The 21,991-nt window shown below is 42.2% G+C and overlaps 1 protein-coding gene across 1 annotated transcript in view; it reads left to right on the top strand.

The window, feature by feature from the left end:
- AGBL1 (AGBL carboxypeptidase 1) overlaps nt 1–20,440 on the top strand; it is a 298,158-nt gene extending 277,718 nt beyond the window's left edge. Inside the window, exon 23 of the mRNA XM_052808912.1 lies at nt 16,456–20,440. Within this exon, the coding sequence (XP_052664872.1) occupies nt 16,456–16,762 (307 nt within the window). The 3' untranslated portion in view covers nt 16,763–20,440. The remainder of the gene's footprint in view (nt 1–16,455) is intronic.
- Nucleotides 20,441–21,991: the final 1,551 nt, after the last annotated feature.

A 21,991-nucleotide genomic window follows, 5' to 3' on the forward strand; every position in this document is an offset into this window, starting at 1 on the left:
ATACCATTGACTAGATAAAGAGATGGTGTGGAGAGATACAGCAAGTGTTTCAGATAGATGACGAGCATTAGACCGAGTGGATATATAGTTAAAATTAAAGAGATTGATACTGCAAGTACACATGGGAAGATACCTCGTACAGACATATTGTGAATAGATGTTGCAGGAAGAGGGATATTGTTAGATAGACAGACACTGTCTGGGAAAAATGGGTAAGGCAACAAGTAATGCTGCAGCTAGGCACATAAAGATTGATTCTGTTGATAAATAAATTCTATAAATAAATACTATAGAAAGATATTTCAGTAGCCTGCCATCTATGAATATTTGACACACACATCTAAGAAACCGCATAGCACCTCATCCAAAATAAACATAACCAAGCAGCTACTAGATATGTACGTGATCATACTGTTTAAACATTTAAGAGATGTTAGCAGCTGCAGCAAAAACAGCAATTTATCACCTGATTCAAAACTCATTTCACCCCGATGGACACATTGTTGATGGCCTGGCAACAGCATGGCAGACAAGGCCAGGCCAGCAGGTAGACAATTAAGGGCTGAAGCAACATTGGATAAGTAAATGGGAAAATACGGTGTTTGGATTTCAGAATTGGAAATAGGCCACAATCTGGGTACGAGCTTCCCATCTTGTATCCAGGCTTACCAGGAGATGACACATTTCAAAATAATTTCCACCACTGTTCTACTGTCCCAAGCCTGACCTTATTGGCTTGTCTGTCCCATGCTGCTGTTATAACCCTACAAGCCCCTGTAGGGAGCTCCATTCCCAGTGCTCCTCAACTACCTCATTGACCTCAGTAAGCAGTCGGAAGACCTACTACTGAGTGTCCTGGCAGCAGTGCAGAACATCCTGTTCTCCTGTAATAGGCTTTGGGCAAGAGTTGTCATCTACAGAGACACCTATTCCTGCTGAGGTTGTCAGGCTTACTCCTACACCTGGCAGATGCCGCCCAAATTGAGAGCCTTTCCAGGGAGGCAGATCCTGTCATGGTTCCTGTGGTCAGCAGTCCTGTGGACTGCCGGAGTACATGGTGTCTGAGGAGTGAATGTACTTCATACTTTACATCTTTCCACCCTCACTGTGTCTGTCCTATCTCACCTCAGGCCTCTCCTGAGCCTTAAAGGGGGCCCATTTCCTTGCTGTGGTCTAGACTGAGGATTTCAAAATTCTCGCTGAATGGATTTCTGTACCAGCTACTATTTTGTTCACCTCCATAACCACCTTTCTACCCTGTGCTTTGGCAGGGTCTCTCCTTTTGTTGCTTGCTCAGCCCAATGTCAGGGAAGCTTACTTTGGGACTATCAGTCTCTACTTAGCATGTTTAATCACGCTGCCCTTGAAGCAGACAAGTTCCTTCTCGGGGTGCTGGTAGGCATCCTCCAGGCTACTGCTAATGCTACTTGTCCAGCACAGCCCACCTGTGCTCTTAACCCTCTGAGAGTTTATGATACACCTCAAAGTCATTCTGGCATATGCCAGAGTTGGTTTGCTCAGTTCATTTCCTCTGTGACTTGAACATGCAGATCCACAGTGATGGAAAGACAAGCACATTAACCTCTGCTCTTCTCCTACAGCACCTCCTCCCCACTACAGTTAATGCTTTAAAACAGTCCTAACCACAATCTGTTTGATTTTAATTCTTGCTATCACAGGCATTATATTAGGTATATGTTTTATAAATCATTCGATCTAATGCACACTTATAAAGTCTCACAGAAAGAACTCCACAAACTGTCTTTTAGCTTGCTATGGATGCTGCCTCCAGGCCCCACTAGTTCGTGGGGAGAAGAGGAGACTGTATATATTTTTAATGGCTTCAAACACCAAATTAAATCTGAAATTAGCATTGAACTCTATCTTCCATTTCCAGTAATGATGCTTAATGTTATCGTGAGAGAATCAAGTGCTTTACATGGTAGGTGTCAACTGAGTCTTGTTCAGGAAGTTGTCCAAGGGCTTTTGGGTATGACACACTGGCAAAGTGATTAAAAAACTGTCAGGTTAAGTGAGAACAGTATTTTTGGTTTTCCCCTCTCCCCTTCATTTCATTTTTTTCTAGTAGCCAGTTTCTATCTCTAAGGATACATCTTGTAATAAGAATCGCTTGTTATCAGTGGATATTTTCCAGTACAGCAAAGATATCTAAATCCAAAGTCTCCAACAGAAGAAATTGATAGGTCTGAGTTTAGGGACTGTTAGGTTAACCTATCTCAAAGAAGACCCTCTGTAAAAAGTGAAATGTTAGGCATTTCCTGACTATAGGGAATAGCGTGGGAGAAGGGTATGCCAAGCCTCTGAGGGGGCAGACCCTGAAAGCAGCAAGGGAATAGACAGCTCAGGAAATTTTCTTCTTTCCTGATTGTCTCCCCGCGGACTTCCCTTGCATTGGAAATGTCTAGAACAGCACAAGAAGGTGGAGGGAAGCATCTCTCTGAAGATAGAGCTGTTGGTTTGCGGTGCCTGGCTTTGCTCCTCCGTCATAGCAGATCTCTGGACATATAATTTACCCATTTTGCTTAATGAATTCCCCCTCAGCAGCTTAGGTTAATATGACCCTAATTGTGTGAGTGTATTTAATTCTGGGCTTTTTTCTCCTAAACTGATAGGAGACAGTTACAGTAAATAGGTTTGTGTCAGAGAAAGGCAACCAGCAGGATCTGTCCTGTCTTTCACTGAGACCTGTTGCTAGGAGCATGGCTGAAGAAGGCTGCCTAAGGGATACTCTGGATCAGTGTATACAGCCTCTCTGACCTTGCTCTGCCACTTCCCAAGCCCCATGCTTTCCCAGAACTACACAAGCAGGCACCACTCTTCCATGAATGCCTGCAATTGGCACCGTGCCTTGCCAAGGTGCCCATCTGTGGAGTAGGTGTGTAAGGCTGACATGAAAAGTGCCACAAGCTCTCACTGCTGTTGCAGTTATCATCAAATGATTGTCATTGCACAGCAATCCTTAGTCACTAGCAAACCAAGAAGTACTCTGAGTATTAAGAATTAGGGAACTAGGCCTTGCACCTTTCCCAAGTTTTGACACAGGGCATATTTCTTATATCTTTCATTCCTTAAGATTGTTGCACTGGCTGTTCACTGAATTTAGAATTCTTTGCTTTCTGTTCTAAAACTGACAAGATTTAAAGTAGTGTTGTTCCCTGCCTCAGAAATGGCTGCAAAATTAGGGGTGAATGATGCTGTTCAGGAGTTCAGCCGCTCAGCTGGGACATGCCGGTGCAGCTCCATGCACATCAGCAGATCTTTTCCTGATAAATCATGAGACTGCTTCCCTTTTCAGAAAGCAGTAAGGAGTGTTTCAGGCTGCAAAGCTTGTATGTAAAGTAAATGCATTGTTATTTAAAAGTGATTCATATTGTTGGGAAGCCCAGAAAGGTAAGCTGATTGGTGGGTAAGCAATGGAGTGTAATAGCCCTGAGAAAACTGCTGTGTAATAACAGCTTTGATTCCTTGCAGGATAAAACTGTATAATGTTGCCATCCTTCCTGTACCTTTCATGTGTACAGCACTTCATATACACTAAGTGTATTACTTTGTCATCTGGTCTGATAGCTGGTCTGATCCTCCTGTGCTTTGCTAGTCTGCTTGTGAGAAGTATGAAGTTTTCAAACAAAGTTTTGAGCTTAAGGTAACATCTAAATTATAGATTTCTGAAATCGCCTTGGCAGTGTTTCTTGATAGGCTGCCTTTTGAGCTGAGCTGATAACCCATCTTGCCTCAGAGATGCTTTTTTTCTCCTTGATACTGAATTGCCTGTATCATGCACCATTAAATCTGACACAGTTTATCTGCAGGTTGGCTGTGCAGAAAAGGAGAAAGTCCAGCATAAGCCTGGCAAACTCAGGGTAAAGTCAGCGGCAGTCTGAGTTGGCTGCACCTGCTCTACCATCCTATCATCTCCACCATTCCAAGAGCCTGCGTTCTTCAGCAGAATACAGTGATTTTTCAAGGGGTTGTGTGTTACTGACACTAGAAATGTTATCAAGGGGGTGCCTGTGTAAAGCTGGTGCCGCAAAAAGGTCTGTAAAGAAAATGATGCCATTGTGATTTGATGGAGAAGAAGGAACAAGAAAAGAGATTCTACCACAGTGCACAGCAGTCAGGAACCCTGTATGCATCCATGAATATAACCTTCCCAAATGCATTCCTTCTGTAAAGTGTGTGTGTATATTCCAGCACTTGGATTTGTGCTGTTTGTACTGGCAAATATAATTTTTGTGGGCTTTTTCAATGCCTTGGGGGACAATTCATGAGCCAGAACAACTCAAGATCTGGTCTTTTCCTGGTGTTTCTGTTCCTGGAAGACAGAATCCACCATGAGAAGAGCAGATGTCACTTTATTTTGGTGCAATAAGCAGCTTCCTGAAGCAAAGAGACAAAATGAGGAGCTAGGAAAACATAAACACAAAGGCAAATGCCAGGAAATACAAGATTTCCTGACTAATGAGGTTTTCAGATCCAGTGGAACCAGCATGCACAAGTCCTCAGCTTTTGTTTCCTCGAGCTGACTGGCTGGATTTTTCTACTAGACAGGCTAGCTGGACAGCTTAAAATCAGAGGCCAGACTGGGTACAGAAAAATCTGGCAGCTCTCGACAGTTTCTTTCCCATCTGAATAATCTCCTCTTCACTTTTATGACTTCAGTTGTTTTCAGTACTGCAAGAATTACAACGTTGCTCTTTGAAATATGACCTGGCAGCTAATCCTTGGTATTACTGAGCACCTCTCTCTCCTCCTGATGTCTGCAGGAGTCCTACATCCTCATCATTCCTCCAGCTAAACTCTTCATTCCTGTCTGGCAGAATCACGAACACTCACTTCTTTCCCTAATGGATCTGGAAACTTGCTATTTTCTTTACTGAAGTCTTGGTTTGCTGAGAGGAGGTTTTGGACCAGACCCACCAAGGTTATTAAGTGCCTATTTTCTTACTGCTTTAAGTAGAGAGAAAGGCACTTACACAGAAGAGGTAATTAAACAGCTTTGCACTCTCACTCAGACTAGACAGGTGATGGAGGGCTTCAGACACACCTTGGCTCTGCCACCATGCCATAAGCTTGCTGGCCAAGTAGATTGATGGAGTCTTCTGTGTCCGTGTTATTGAGGAGTTGGGGCAAAGAGAGAAAAGCAGTTTGCTCAAAGTGACTGTGAGCCCAGTGAGTGTAGAACCCGTATCATTCAAACCCAAGTGTTTTAACCTCATGATTCAATTTTCCTTTGATGCACAGCCTGACATATCTTTTCAGTCACTTACTCTGCACACAAGAACTGACCTTATATCATTTTTGGTTGTAAATCTGAGAGTGATGTTAAATGCTCAGGGTGGTTCTCTATGAATTGATTGTTTCACTGCTCTGCAAGCTGTGCTCTAATTTGCCCCATCCATCCAAATACATGTCTTATTTTGCTTAAATGAATACTTTTGTCAGTTTATGTTGCTTCAGCTTTCACTCAGACTATGCTTGCTTCTGTGATGTGTTAGTATTCTTTTAAGAATTTAGTGGGAATTTATATATGCATATATAAATATACACACACATATTCATGTACAGAAAAAGTAAGAAAATGTAATTGCAACTTTCAGGTAAAACACATAGAACATTTTGGCAGGCATTTGAAAATTGATTTTTATAAAATATTCAGGAAATACTCATGTTAACAGTGATTTTAAAAATTGTTCCCTGCTGGGAATTGATAGATGCTTCAAGCTACAAATGGATTCATTTGAAAACAGCATCTCCCTGCTATACAGGTGAAACATTATTAAATATCTACGACAGGAACACAGAAAAATATTAGGAGATCTACTGTACAACATGCAGCGATGGCAACTTTTATATGTGCTTTACTATGTTCTTTTTGCAAGGCGATGCTGTCTCCTTAGATGAGAGCAAATGGTCGTTGTTGTTCCTGTTTCCTCTGTTTACTGGGAATCATATGTTCCTGGCTGGTAGGTCCTTCTGGCACGAAGAAACCCTTTAAACCCTGTGTGAGTTCTGAAGTAGGATGAAGGTGGTGCTTCATTCTGTGTCAGCCCTCCATGCCTATTGTTTTTCTTGTGTGCTAAACGGCTAAAATTCATCCTTGCAATTCCTGACAGACATATTTTAGGAGGCAGGGAGAGCATAATGAAATATTTGCTATTCTTCATGAAACATCTGGCAGGGCTTTGGCATGATCAAGGAATTAGCAAGAGTTGCTACTTACATGCTGTAGGTGACATTTTTTGTTGTCCTTAATGGGGTCCAAAGCATATGCAAATCAGCTGCATAATGAGTGAGGTTAAGCAAGGTTTTGAATTTGGTTCCATATGGTGTTAAAAACTTAATTGATCAGAATGTTTTGAAATATATTGAACACGAGTGTTCAGATTTGTTTTATCTGAATCTCATTACATCTGAGAAGAGATTTAGAATGAGGGCAGAGGCTGAAGTTTTAACCTGGATCTATTTTCGGTCATCTATGAGCACACATACTTTATCAGATGTTTCTGCTATAAACCCCACTTCAATTTGCTTTAAAGGCAAGATAGATTTCTTTGACCTTGCCTTCTCTGCATTTTATTCTTACAGGTGTACACACACACACACAGAGTCTCTCTCTTTCCTAATTATAATATCAACTAAACACCCTTGTTCTCTGCAGGAAAGGATGAGAGAAAAAAGTTACCTATTAGTCTCAGAACTTTTTACACTACAAGAAGTTTCTCAGATCAGTTATGATGAACATATCTAGAATGAGATACATAACTTAGGGGAATTATGATTTTGCAGATTTGTGTTGGATTCATTTCAAGAAATCTGTGATAACATAGGACCTTGTAAAGATGAAGTTACTTTGAGAGGTGGCCATGTTGACTGATGTCTGTCAGCTGGAACCTCTTAAGCTTCACTGCTTTGCCATCAAGTTGGCCTTAAATTAATAATTTTCAGTATGCTCCAGAAACTGTTTTCTGTGACCCTTAAGCTGAGATTTGCCTGAAGGCTTTCCTTAAAGACAGAATTCAGTGGTAAACCAGCTGTTGAACCCCCACATGGTGCCATACCCTCTCCCCTCTTTGGACACTCCAGAACCAGAATCATTCTTTTTACCGGAGTTCAATACTTTTAGTCCCAGTCGTTGTTTACCTATTTGAAGACACATGATTGTGAAAGAAAAAGAGCTATGCAGAAGGGTTTCTAAAACAGTCATTCCTTACTTTAAAAGGTACAAGAATGAGTCAGGTTCATGTAGAATAGGAATATGTCCATATTTCCTTACTGAGAATCCAAGATCTTAACTTTTGCCACACAGTCTTGCTTTTAGCTTCTAGTTTAAGCTCCCAAATAGCTGGTGATAACCATTTAGACAACCATTTCTGCATGCCTGTTGACCATCCTAATATATCTCAAGTCCTACCCAGCTGGTCTAAGTACCCCTTCAGGTGACCTGCTACTTTGTCAGCACTCACCTGGACACTAGAGTCAAAGAAATGGTTTGCCCTGGTCAGTAGCCAGCTCTTTCCCTGAGGTTGCTTCCCCTTGAATGCAATAGCATCAAGGTTCAGTGATCATCTATTGTTATCTCTCAGCTAGCTGTAGGAGTATCTCCTGAGACTTCCTATGTCTTATAATGAAAATTGTGCTCTGAATACAGAGCAAACCATGTAATTGTGTGGATGTGTAGGTGTGTGGGTGTCTTGAGTGTATGCGTATATACGTATATGTGTATCTATTATTTATCTATCTGTAAGGAAAGATAGATAAGGGATGGCGATCTACTTTGTGTGCTTGTATAGACATATTTACATATACACACACAAATACACACCCATCATAGATTCTCTGAAACATCAGAGTGATTATCAGCTAAAAATAGATTTTCACAAAGAAAAGCTAGCAACCAAGAGGTTTCTTTTTCCTCAAAGGGGTAAGGTGGTTGGAATTTAGTCATTTACAGCAGTTATTAGTTCAGTCAAGTAGTTAGATGTCTATCTGTCATCTGGTGTGCAAGCAAATATTTGCATGCATAGTTATCTGACCCCCCAAATACCCTGTACATAAAACAGATATGTAACTAAAACACAGTCTAGACATGTCTTGGCCATCTTAAAACATTTTGCTTTCAAAATTCCAAATCCTTTAAGTCACTCAGAGAGAACTAAGGGATATATACATATGGAACTTGGACTTTTGAAATTAAATATATAGAACCAATTACAAAACTTGGATGAAGTCAGCGGAATTATATGAAACAGCACCAAGGGAAACAAGAACCCAGGAGAACCTGTATGCCTTTACATTATTTATCCTCAGCAGTACAAATTTTTAGCATCTAAGCCAAAATCTTTCCACATTTCTTTCCCCCCTACAGTGTCAATGTCTCAATTACTGGAAGCACCCAAAAGCAATTACAAGGATTCCAATAATCTTCCTGTATTACTGTCGCTGGACTGCGAAGTATCATCAATAACATGATTATCATTTTGAGAAGAAATTGCTTGAGGTAGAGACACTGTGAGAAAAGCTCCCAAACACTTTCAGAATCATATTTTCAGCAACTCTTACATTATTCAGTGTCCTAATGAGTTCCAGTAGTATTAGTAAATACCTTTCCATACAGGGGGACTTGACTGCTCATGTTTCCCAGCTTAAGCTGTAGAAAGCCAAAATTTTATCTGTTTTGGAAGCATTTCTTTTGATTCTTAAACTCAGACTAAATTCAAGCCACTGACAGTGCTGCCTGGTGGATGGACATTATCCCATCTATTTTTGGTCACCCATCTTTAATTTCCTGTGTTTATCTCCCATTCTTTAAGAATACAACAAAATCACAGTGGACCAGATTTTAAACCATTTACCATTAGTTGCTTCATTGGAGCTGGACATAAATTTCAGTTCAACATAATACTGCAACATCTAGCCACAGGTAGCAAAACATACCAATGAGGTGTCTCACAGGTACCCCTTTGAGCCTTTAATTGATTTCAACTGCAAACTTGGGCTGGGCTGCCTGCATGCATCCCAAGCTGTTGCTATGTGACATTGTTCCCTTAAATAAATACCAAGTTTTAGTGTAATATGGATCTAAAAAGCAAGACCAGGACCATGCTTTCACAAGGCACTCTAACCCAGGATGCCTGAATATATCATGATTCTTCTTATAAGGGTCTTCAACTTGCTTAAAATTTGTGTTCCAGGGCTTGAGCTCTGGTGTCCAGGAATTTGGCCCAAATCTCCAGAACATAGTGTTGTGCAGATATAGGCAGTCAGATCTCAAGGTTTCATCAGGAATGTCTCATGTTGCCAAGGAATTCACAAAGAAGCCAGTGCTGGATGCCAGTTTGAGGTGAATGAACTGTTCCCCTCTTGTGCAGAGTGGCTAAACTTGTTTGGTGTGACTGAAATTTAGCAGGTTGCGTAGTATGTCTGTGGACATATAGCCAGAGTTTGCCATGCTTATGTCCATGCTTAGGTTCATCTTTAACTAACTTCTCATCATAGGTAAGTGGAAACTACTCCGTACCCTGATATAGCTTTTCAGTGCTGATGGTGATGCAGCTGCTTTGTTCATGTCTGCCTTTCTAAGCAGCAGATTTAGAGAGTCTTTAGTGTTTTGTCCAAGCCAGGTATTGTACTATGTGAAAGAGTGCATCATCACAAACGAAGGTGAATATACATGTTCACAAATCTCTCCTAAAGTACACATGGGATGGTGCTTTCATGTGCTGAAATGTAAATGTAGTAAAGAAAAAGAGACAAAACCTAAGAACTGTTGATGGGGGAGAGAAGGAAAATTAGTTATCTTTGAGGTCTGCACCAACTGTCATAGCTCCATTTCGTGGCTGACTTGTACCTGTTCAAGTCAGTGGGTTTTATCAATGCTTACAAGCCTACAGCTATAAGAATGCTAAAGATGCACTGTTAGCCCTGCACTGATATATATAGATTGGTTCTCCATTAGGAAGAAATTAATGATTGTTCATAAGACCGAATCCACAGCCTTTGGCTTCTCATCAGCTTTTCCATCCTGCAAGTCTAAAGACCAGCTGATGTGGATTTTATTGGTTAGCATTAGAAACATGCCTGGATTTGAACTGAGGTATCTGGAATCCAGGAATGTCATGTAATGTCAAGCTAGTACCCTTCAAATGGGAGAAAAATGCCTGCTTGTCCTCTATACAAACTTGTCTTTCACAGAAAGATCAAAGCTGTACCAATGACATGGTGTAATTCAATCAAATGCAGTTCTTCATACAAGGCTTTTCAGTTTCCCAACCATGTGTAATGAGAGGTGCATACTCAACATATCCTCTGCTCTTACAGCAATCATCAGCCATCTCACCAATAAGGAGAATGGTAACAGTCATTCCTGAGAAGACTAAGAGAGTTTCTGCTAGCTGCCAGTAAAATGCTGTCCGGGGCTAAATTGTTGCAAGCCTGAATGAACATTAGGGGACAGTATTGGCCAGGAGTCAGCCTGTTTCTTGCTCATCAGGCTCTCCCTTTATTTACAGGTTGTCTTCCCTTCTCTCTAAATGATAAAGCCCCACTTGCTCCTTACTTATCTAACTGGTGCACCAGACATCCATTTTTAATCTGGCCAAATCAATTATAAATATTCCAGCCTACAATTACCCTGGGAACGCCTGAAAATCTAATTAGTATGAGTCTTAGCAATGAATTACACCTTTCTCTTGGCTATTCGCAGCAGGAAGGAAAAAAAAATACAACCTACACTCAAAACAAGACCAAATATCTCTCAGCCATAGCAAACAGAATTCAAGGCAGTGTTTAATTATGTTCATAGTGTTCGTAAAAAGATGGGCTGTGGTGGGCTGAAAGCCAGGGCACCTGGCATTGCCTTGGGCTTAGCACACTTTTTCTCAGGAGATGTTGTAAGATGCAAAAGTCCTTGGCAAAGGGTCTTTGGAAAGGGAAATCTCATGGGAGCCTACAAAGTTCATATCATTATTGTTTACTGTGTAGCAGCAAAGGAGGCGAATGCAATTGTTCTTTAAGCTGGAGCCATCTTGCATCAGCACATAGCTGATCCCCTCCCTTGGCAAGGTCAGGGACTAAACAGAGCCTTGTCTGGCTTTTCTCAGGCAGGAGGGGAAGCTAGGCTGCTCTCTGGGCTGCTCCTGGATTGCAGAGATGAAATTAGAAAGTCATTACAAGGTGTGCACCACACCTTGTAGCAAGTGAATCAAGACACAAAGGGCACACTAAAGCCCTTCTTCCTTGGCATCTTGTTGCCGTAGTGTACTTCTTACAGGTGTAATTACCTGAAAGCATCATAGTTGTTTCATTTATGTCCTAAAATACTACTTTATGAAGCTATTAAAGGCAGAATTGTACTCTGGGATAACTGCAAATGCGGCTGTTTAAGATTCATTTTAGATTCATTACAAGACTTCAGAAGCAGTGTTCCTGTAAAATACTTTTAATAAAACATATGGATTCCTCAAAAGCAAAACTGTGCAAGACCACACACCCTTTTAGATTCGGTGATGTAGGCGGAATTTTAATGTCAAATAAAAGAAGGGCAAGTCAATCCCTATTCACTGCACAGAGGGCAGCATATCTTTAAAAGCTGCAGGACACTTTACTTATCAGCATATATATAACTGTTCATACAACTGGTAAAACTTTATTTGAAAAGAATGAGAGATTCCCCTTCTGCGCAGGTGATAACTGTGGTCAGGGAGCTTGCTGGGGTCTCCAATCCCTGCTTGAGTGGAGAAAAATTGCACTCTTCTTTCAGGTGAATGCTGTAATTGTTGACAACTTGGCCTGTTTAGGTCAGACAGAAATATTTTTTCTGTTTTCTCACAAGAAAATGTCTGATATCTTGAAAATTTTCAAGAAAGCCATTTCCTGTCTTATTTAGTCTATGAACTGTATCAGAGATGTGCTTGGCTCATTATACACAGCCACATCCCTGCTTTGGGCAGCTTCCAAAGGATTGGGACATATCATGATGGAGAGAAGGTTTCAGGAAAGGAGAAAATGGGGTTACAGACAGGGTGATTATGCAGCTAGTGGGATGTTATTTTTCACTACAGAGAGAAGATGAAGACATGTTTTCTTGTTTGTTGATACATTCTTCACAGGGAGTCGTTAGTATGTCCATGACCAGCAGTGGTCCCCAGACTTAGCTTTTTCCTCCTTTTTGTGTGAAGCATTTAACCACTCACTTCCAGTTTTGCTCTGGCAAGACTGCAGCAAATTTTACAAGAGTGAGAGGAGCAATATGAAAAAAACATAAATGCTCCATTTCCTTCTGTAACGCACTGCAACTGCGAGGCCTGTCAAGTGAAGGTCAAGCAGCAACCCTGAACAATAGTCACAGATTCCCTAAGAGGGACAGTTGTCAGTGCCTGTTCTTTCCAGCAGAAAAAATAAAACACGTTCTATTTTGAGCCAGTCAGTAGAATATACAGAGAGTGAGTCACCTGCCACACAAGCAAAATGTGAGTGAAAATCTCGAGAAATTACTTAGGAAATCTCTAGTTTTAGTCTGTGCCCTGGAAGTGTATGCACAAGTGAAGGAGAATTATGTATGGAAGAGAGATCACCAGTCATCCCCATGTACAGCATGTAGCTATAGTTTATCAACCACAACTATAGACTGTCTTTTCTTATGGGCATTTCAGCAGGACAGCTGACTTGCAAGGTTTCGGTCCAGCTGTGACCTAAAAAGGTAGGCTGACTTAGAATGAGGGGTTTGCAGGAAGCACTTGAAAGAAGTGTTTTCCAGTCATACCAGAAAGGTCCAGTTATGCTGATGTGTAAGGAGGAACTGGGCTCCCTTCTGCTTCTCCTCATGTTAAGTCAGCAAAAAACCAGAATTATTTTACAGGGTACCAAAGCTTGCTTGTTTTCCAAACCCAAGCAAACAAACAAACACACCCACATAGAAAAGGAGAACTAATTAAGATCAAGTCATATCTCAATAAATATGCAAATTAAAAATCAAAACAAAGAAATTATATTTATCACATCATAAAGTTGCAAATTGCTGTTGTGGCTCCCATCGGCTGGAATAGATGAGGGCTACGAGGCCGTAGGTTTTGGATTAGTAGATCAACCGACATGCATACGTGTTTTATTGTGATAGCTGGGGGACTGTTGGCTGTAGATATATTACCAGCCTTCCCTCCCCCTCTTCTGTACTGCGTTCACGTTCAGTGGTATTCATAGACTATATTTGTCTTGGAGTTCTCTAATGTAATGTCATTGGTTTTCCTCATTGTTTACCTTCTGTAAGACAACATCATTATTCTTTGGTAAATCTGTTTCACGTCCCCTTGAGGTTTTTTCTTTTTTTTTTTTTTTTTTTGAGGGGGGGGAATTCTTTTGCAGCTTTTAAAAATCAGATAAAAAAAAATAAACAAACAAAGAAAAATACCAAGAACCTGCCCCTAACAGAAAAACCCTTTCTTTTCTCTGTTGGAAAAGAAAGCGAGCGACACCCTCTGCAATGGCATGCAATAGTCTAGATGTTGGCATTTCTGCTCGTTACCATGTTTCACCATTTGAATTCTTTCCTAAAGGACCTGGTCTTTATGATGTGGAGAAGCAGCATGTAATGACTTTGGCAGCTTCGTTAGTGGGACTAGCTGGCTCCCCCACATGCCACATGCTGCCACCTCTCCTCTTTCAGAAGAACCTCTAACTTGCTCATTTGAACTGGCCCATTTGTATTGCTTTGCTATGTGTTTTAAATCTTCCTGCAGCAGAAAAAATTACTTGGATGGAAAATTCCATATAGTAGAGATGTAGCTGGTTTGTAGAGTTTGGTAGTGTGAAAAGGAGCCTTTCAACTTTTAAGTCACCAGTGTGATTACAGCCTGTGCTGGCAGCGAGAGGAAGTTGGTACCATCTATTTGCTGTTTGGTAGTTCATTATGTGATTGTGGCGGTGGCATTGATCCAGTGGGTATCAGTCTAAATTGGAGAAACCACTACTAAGGTCAGTGCTAATTGGCTTGCTCATTCGCTGTCACAGCAAAGGAGCAAAGGGCAGAATAAACTAGGAAGAAAGACTTCTTTCCTGACCTCTAAACATGGTAGGGGCACATCCTCACTTGTGGGGAATCTCTCCCTGCAGTATATCTGCCCAAGTATCGAGTTGTCAGGGTCTTTGTGTTTTGTGTACTATGTATGTAGGCGACGAGGAAGAGCTTTTGAAGTCCATTGCAAAGGTTTTATGCATAAACACTTGCTTCCTAAAGACTGTCCCTTCAGTCTTCAGTGTAAGGAAATGGCAGTTTTGTATGTTTTTCTCTTTCATTCTCTGTTTGTTGTCTTCCAGATTTCCCTTCCATAGTAAAGTGCTTTTGTGCTAGGAGTAATTTTCCCTTTTTTGTCAGAAATCCAGTCCTAAAATCATTTAAGTTATCAAAAAATTCAGGAGGTCCTCTGTTATTGGGCTTTGCAGGTTTAAGTAATAATAGGGACTTTTTAAAAAAATTGTTATCCTGTCCCAGGCTGCAAACTGAATCTTTCCATCTGTAAAATATCAGTGAGTTGGGTGGCTCTGTCCCAATAGCATTAGCAGTTCCTCCCAAACATACAAGTGCAATATTGAAAGTAGGTACGCTTTGATTCTTTTTGATTGCAAAGCCACAAAAGCAGAGCTTATAAATGAAAAATCTAGTTCCCCTGAGTTTAGTCAGCTTTGAACATTATCACAGGTACTTGGTATCATAGTAATTCACGCCATGACTGCATACAAAAAAAAAAGAAATCAAACCTACTGGTCAGACTCAGCAGAGACCACTGCTCATTGCTGTTTGTGCTGGGAGGATTGTCCTGGTTTGTTTGTTTTGTTTCATGTCACATACTCAATTTCAGTATGAATTCTTCCTGACCCAGATTTCTGAGCAGGCTGAAGCGGAGCCAGAAACTGTAAAAGTGCATAATTATTCTTTTATTTATTTTTAAGCTGTACAGCTCTATTAAGCTTTCAGAGAATCCTTTATACCCAGCCTTTGAAGTAAACTAAGCCAGAGATCAGCCAGAGAAGAAGTGGGTTGACACTGCTTTTTCTGCTTGCAGAGTAGTCTGTATACAGTTAAGATCTGGAGTCTCAAAGCTAGGAAAATCTTACACCTTTTTTGGAGTGCAGAAGAGAGAAGGGATCAATACATCCAAAAGCAATACTTTACACCTTTGGTATGTTCTGAAACCTCAGACGTTGGCACTGCTGTGAAACAGCTGAGAGCTGGAAGATTATTCTGGTTACTGACATGTAAATGAGCAGACCACACATTAAAGCTGTGTATGTTCCATCTGCCAAGCCATTCATTCTTCCCAACTTGGGACAAATTAGAAACTCTGGCCCAGAGGTGGAAGATTATTATTCCTTTCCCAGTCCTCCAAAGCAATACATTCCCCTGCTTTGAGTCTGATTGAAAACATTGACCTGGAGGTGAAAAACACAGTATCTGTCCCCCTGATTCGTCCAGACTCTGACCCAGGCAGCATTGAAACCACAGGCTTCTTTCTGGTCTCAAAAAATTACCCAGCTGCCCTCCTGGGCTAAGGGCCAAATGGGAACTAGGCAGCTAGGTAGGAGAAAGACCCTATCCCCCAGAGCCATTTGTCCAGTAGTTACAATTCTGCCATAAATTCTGCATCAGGCTAACCTAGCACAGTATGTATTTAAAGTGAACATGTAAAGAAAGTCTATGACCATTCCTGTAAGCAAATGGCAGGAGGCTAAAGTGGTGTAACTTACCCTTCCGAGAGCCAGACAACATAGCTGACATCCGTTTACAGAGTATCTCCTCAGCCACTCAGACTTGCCTCTGAATCTGGCCCTTCCTCAGGAAGTCATGCTGTCAAAGCCTTTTCATGCTCCTTCCAAAACACAACCACCCCTGGTATTTTTGCCCTCCCTGGAGCAGGTGTGCTTGACGACCCAAGAGCCTCCATTTTTTGTTTGCACTGCCTCTTGTTAGCAGTGCTCTGAGCTTGCACAGAACAGGAGGAAAAGGTGCCAAAGCACTTCAACCACCTGGATTAATTAGGTCTTACACTAAATGTGGAACTACAGCGGGGTGGATGATGATTAAACCAGCAACCTTCTGGAAACTGAATACCTCCTCCTCTACTTTATTTCAGCTTCTATAACCTTGTAAGTGCCTCAAGGTGTTGTCTGTATATAAAGCACTCTGTTTCTGTATAAGCGATAGCAATAATAGTGATAACAATAATAACGCTTTTCTCCTGTGAGATAGGTAAGTATCACTCTTCATTTTACAGCTGGTGAAACAGACATAAAGACATACAGGATCTTGCTTAGTGCCATCTCATGCCTTATTAGCAGAGCCAGGATTGAACACAGGAAATGCATTTCTCTGTTACTTGCTCTTACTCCTAGGGAACACACCCTCCTTGATGACATCCAGTCTTTCTTGTGATTTTTCTGCAGAAGCTGCAGCAACAGCAGCCTGGAGACTGATGATGAACCTCCTTGTGTGGAAGAAATCGATTATAGTACTGACAGTTGCTCTGATGGCGAAGAGGACTTCTCAGAGTTAGACCAAGAGATCCAGGAGTGCCTCTCGTGTGTGGAAGGAGAGACAGAAGATGAGGGAGCAACCATGGGACAGACATGCAGTTCCAAGGCTCTCAGGGGGCTCTACACTTCCAGCCAACCAGCATCCAACAGTACGGCTCTTCCTCTGCGTTCAACAGCACTCGGGGTGTACAGTGGGTTCAAGAGCAGCCCTGTGTGAACAAGGCTTTGACTTGCAGAGCAGTAAACAAATGGCTTACTGCTCACATTTGCCTGTTTGCCAGCTTCAGCATCCTTGCCAGATGTGCTACTCCAGTTCTGAATAGAAAATTGACTGTATGTTTGTGTAATTTGTATACATATATATATTGAGAATGACTCCTTACACTTTCTACACAAGGCAGAGCGAGGGACTGCTGGCCCAGATGGTACTATGCAAGAACGTCATCCGTTCCTAAACATAATCCCCAGTTTCACAGCTGCCTTTAGTATGTGGTTTCATACAGATTGACCTGAGGAATGGTATTCTGAGACCAAGGAACCAGAGATGATCCTCCTTTTCCTAGTTTAGGCTCTTACTATGGGAAGCAGCCTTTGCCTGGAAGAGTGACAGTTACTGATGCCTTTGGCCGGAGCTCTCTGCTGCCATCCATTTCTCTTGAGCTGTAGAGCATGTATCTGATTTCTGTCTGACCAGAATTTTTACAGTGTGTTCAACAGGTTGGGTCAGGCTGTGCATTCTTCTGAGCTGGTCATATCTCAACAACAGTGTGGGAAATCCAATGTGCCATAGTAAGGAAAGCACCAGTGACAATACAGAGTGGTCCTCTGGAAACCTGGGCTAAATTCACCTCTTTGCTGCACTGGAATGAACTAGTCCAGCATAATCTCAATTGAGTCACTTCATGCTTGAACTGATGGGCCCAAGTGTAGAATTTGTTTCACAGATGCTGTGAAATTTTATTTTCTCTGTGAGACATCCTTCTAGCTAAGAGAGTACAGATACAACAGTTCATCCTGGGGAACTACAGCTACTGTTTAAAGCTATTGGGGGTAGAGGGATTTGGGGCATTTTAAGGAGAAAAACAAGTTCTCTTGAGGTAGCCAGGGGTTGCCCAATATTCTGTCAATAATTAGTGATGGTGGCAATATCCAACAGTGAATTTAGCCCAAGCGTCAGTCTAGTGACTGATTATTCTCTGTTAGTTTTATTATGATACCACTAAGGAAACCCAGTTCATGGAACAGGACCCCATTGAGCCAGACAGAAATATAGTAGAAGACATTACTGGTAGGTTATATATAGGACATTTCTACCAGTGACTCCCATAAGGGAGTCAGAACAGCTTGTCTGTTGATCCCCAAATGAAAAAAATAATTGGATTTCTCCTAATATTGCCTGCAAACACAGATCCTGGTTCCTGAGAATCCAACACAGACTGAGAACCCACATGTGTGCCCAACATCCCTAAAGCATGAAGGCCACATCACTGCATCTCACACCTCATGTAGCCTGAACTTCTCATGTGTCTTAGACCCTGCTGCTGCAAACGGAGAATGGCCTTGAACCCCAATGGAATTAATTGCACAATGCAAGAGGCTCCCAACTGTGTCACTGCTTTATGCGGCTCAAGGAGAAGGATGAATGTATAGTGTGTTGTAGCATTACAGCCTACAAGGCCTCCATTACCAGTGATTATTATTGTTAATATTGATGCATGACTAAAAACACCGTGTCATCCTCTCATCTTTACGCTGTTTGTGGAGAGAATTCCTGGTGCAGAATGAGGTTCTCTCTGATGCATTTCTGAACACCTTTCCCCAGACTACCTAGACGTATTTTCCAGCAGGAGCTTGCTCTTTGGAGAAATAACTTCTCTCTGTTCTGCTGGGTTTTCAGTATCCAGGTGTTTTAAAGTCTTCACTAGAACATAAGAGTTCTCTGTGTCTCTAGCTTTAGCTTTATGATGCTGCTCAAAAGACAGTCAGCTTGGGTCCTTAGAAGCTGAGCTTCTTAGACCGAACTAATTCATTAGGTATGGTGTGTGTCTCTGTACAGATGTCCTGTTCTGCTTGCTTTAGTGTGCAGCTTGTTGCACACAATACTGAATTTTCAGAAAAGGTTGGCTCACAGGAGTGGACACAAAAGAGATAAAATAGGTGTTCCCATTATAGTAGTTTATATAACATTGCTTCAAAGCTTATTAATAAAAAATTATATATGTGCATAGTTAACTTCAAAATCCAACATTCATATACATGACAAAAAACTCACACTGTGCTAGGTCCAGATTCAGCATACACAGGTCACACTGTAAGATCTTCAGCATTCACCACATCCTCAGGACAGAAGGCAAAAAATACCATTGTACATATATGTGTCTGTAGGTGTGCGTGTATACATCCAGAGCTGCTTTTGTCTCCCACGCTCCATTCTGTACCAATGCCGTGCCACAACAATAACTGAACGATGCTTACTGAGGCTTGACAATGGTACACCTCATTGCGAAGGAAAAAAAAGCCTTCTTAAATCAACATTTTTCTTAATGAGACACCAATATTTTGGCTATAAATACTGTAGGCCAGTCTCAGCCTTCTAGCTGTTTCAATCTGAATTTCTTAAGCTGGGGACAATTCAGTTCAGTGGCAAAACTCTGTCCTACTTGTGATTCGTTGAATTAATAGCCTGTGGGAGAGTTGTCCTAATATAATAAAAGCAAAGATGTAGCTTCCATGCATGCTTGGAGCCAAATGTATATGTGCAGTACCACTGTTTCATAGATCCCTGTGCTAGGAGCTGCAGGAGGTAGAGAAATGGCAAAGGCCTTTAGGGTGTTTTCAGCATCTGGGATCCGAGCGCAGCAGCCGAGCTGTGAGCAAAGTGTCCATGCACATCAACTACACCTGCATAAATGCTGCTGTGCAATATGAAAAGCCTGGCCAAGTCTTCTCCCTGGCACCTTCCCATGTTTGTGCTTGTGTCAGCAAGCATGAGGATGCTGCGGAAGGCAATGGCCAGGCGAACCCCCCAGCCCAAGAGTGCTCAGCCTGCTGCTGAGAAGGTGGGAGCAGAGGAAGTACAGCGAGAGAGGGCTGGGTGACCAACCAGTCTGGAATGGCACCTGGAAACCTCCAGCAGAAGCAGTTTTGTGGGCTGGCTCATTTCTTCCAGGAACTTCTACAGGGAGCGGATGCTCTTCTTCTTTTGACAGACCTCTAGAGGTCAGGAGAGGGCCTCCATTGTGCACTGCTCTCTCCATGCCATTAAAATTCTCCCTGAGTCATGGTAATTAAGCAGAACTAGGCTCAGCACAGAGGAACGGAAGTGCATTGACTTTAATAAAACAGAGTGTAAAACAACTTTAGATTAACTCCAGCCTTGTTTATTCTTGCACACTTGTAATTCTGGTTTGGTATTTCCCCAGTGAATGGAGCCGTTGTCCCCTGCGCTGAGGCACGTCACCTCACTTCAGCCTGCTAAGTGCTGAGCAGTGAGGCCAGTGCCTTTTCTTGCTGTCGCTAGCTAATCCCAAAGAATTTGGAAACAGCCGATGGAGAAGGGGAGGGAGGAGAGGGAAGTTGCCCTGCTCCCCACCGTTGCCATTCCTCAAGAGTCAGCAAGGCTGTCAGGTTGAGACACAAGCCAAATATTTCCATAATGGCCAGAAGAGACAGTGTCCTAGAGACACTCGCGTAGTCCCCACTGCTAAAGCAGTTTTGGGCTCCTGCCAGGCACATTAACTTTTTTTACTGATGCCTTTTGTCTCACTGACTCTCTTAGCGCTGTGAATAGCTCTGCTCCCCTTCCTCCCCCGCCATGGTTTACATGACATGAGTAGAAGATGCAGCGCTGAGCAGCGCTCACACTGCACCCTCTGTCTCAGCCTCTTGCTGGCTCTCAGGCCCGCCTGGCCACAATAGCCCTTTCCTATCGGAGACGATCCTAAGGATGCCTTGCCAGTGTCTAGTGAAATACATGTATGTGTAAACCTCTGGGCTAAAAATAAATAATTAAACAATAAAAATAAAAAGAATCAAGTCAGCAAACTAAAGGAAGAACAAAATCTAATTAGTTTTATCTGCTGTTTGTTATGAGGCTGTCGGAGTGCTCTATCCCCTGGTTTTACAGCACTCTGGAAAATAACAGTGATAATAATAATAATAAACAACTGTGCACTGGGTTGTTTTTGAAGCAAGCAGGAAGCAGATTAGGGAGGGGAAAAGACAGCAGCCCCTCTCCTCTACTGCTTCTCTCCTCCTGCCAAAAAGCAGAGATGCAGGTGATAGTGCTATCTCCTGTCTTATCTGTCCTTGGACAAGATCCACTGCCCCTGTCCATCATTTAGAGACACAAAGCATGAGTGGGCGACTGTTTGGCAGCCAATTCAGGACACTCAGATTGTATTTCTTGCTCTGCCACAGATCTCTTATGTGCTCTTGACCAAGTTGTTCATCCTCAGCTTCCAGCCTCCGTTCTGATGTGAGGTAGAAACAAGGCTTTGATTCCTCATAGCAAATACAGTATGGTGTGAGTGAAAGTAGGTGTATGTTTTGGGGGGAAGGAGGGGAAGAAAAGCTCAAGGAGGGGATGTAAAACTACCCAGGTGTTTGCTCTATACTGATTTCAGCTGGCGCCAGTTGAGAAGTCAGCTGGAACCATTATGTGCATCAGTGCAGTGTTGATTGCCATCACTGAGTTCCACTTCAATGAGGTGTGGTGATGGTTCGTTAGGCCATATTTCTTTAAACTGTGCTGGATAATTTTAAAAGTCTTTCCTTGCAGGTTATTATCAGCCTATCCTGTCCCATGGCCTGGTCCTCACAGTGTGGAAATTGTTACACCTGTTTTAGGGAGAGCAGGATTTAACCCTGTGTTTGAAAACTCTTGTACGGTTTTCCAGGCAGAGGGCTGGACACAAGGCTCAAGCTGGAGATAATATGCAAAAGCTTGGAGAACTAAAAACTCTGTACATGTGGGAAAAGATGAAGGAGAAGACTAAAGAAAGAAGAAATAAATCCAAGGAGAGGAAGGAGAGGACTCAGTGCAGGGAGAGGGATGAAGAGAGCAGACGGGAATAGGAGTAGGGGGCACCTGGGGGAGACACAGGCAGAGAAATGGGAGAATTGTTCCTATTTGTGCATCCTCTTCCGTCCCCAGATAATGTGTCAGTATTAGCACTACCAAGAAACAACCCTCTCTACTGTAGAATAAATCTGCCACTGTATTCCCTACTCCATAAACGGCAGCCAAGTCTGTATCCTCAGCGCTGCATTGTGTGTTCAGCACTGTGTTTTGTGAGTGCTTTTCATGATGGTTAAGCCTGTATCATTTCTGGCCTTAGGTTTCCTCTCCAGGGACTCACATCCTCAGACAGGTCCTGGAAGATCCATGGCACATTATTGTCGATGCAGCAGTTTGTGGCTACTTTCCTCATCTTCTCTTTGCTCT

Source organism: Harpia harpyja, chromosome 14, assembly GCF_026419915.1.
Source record: "Harpia harpyja isolate bHarHar1 chromosome 14, bHarHar1 primary haplotype, whole genome shotgun sequence".
Lineage (NCBI taxonomy): Eukaryota > Metazoa > Chordata > Aves > Accipitriformes > Accipitridae > Harpia > Harpia harpyja.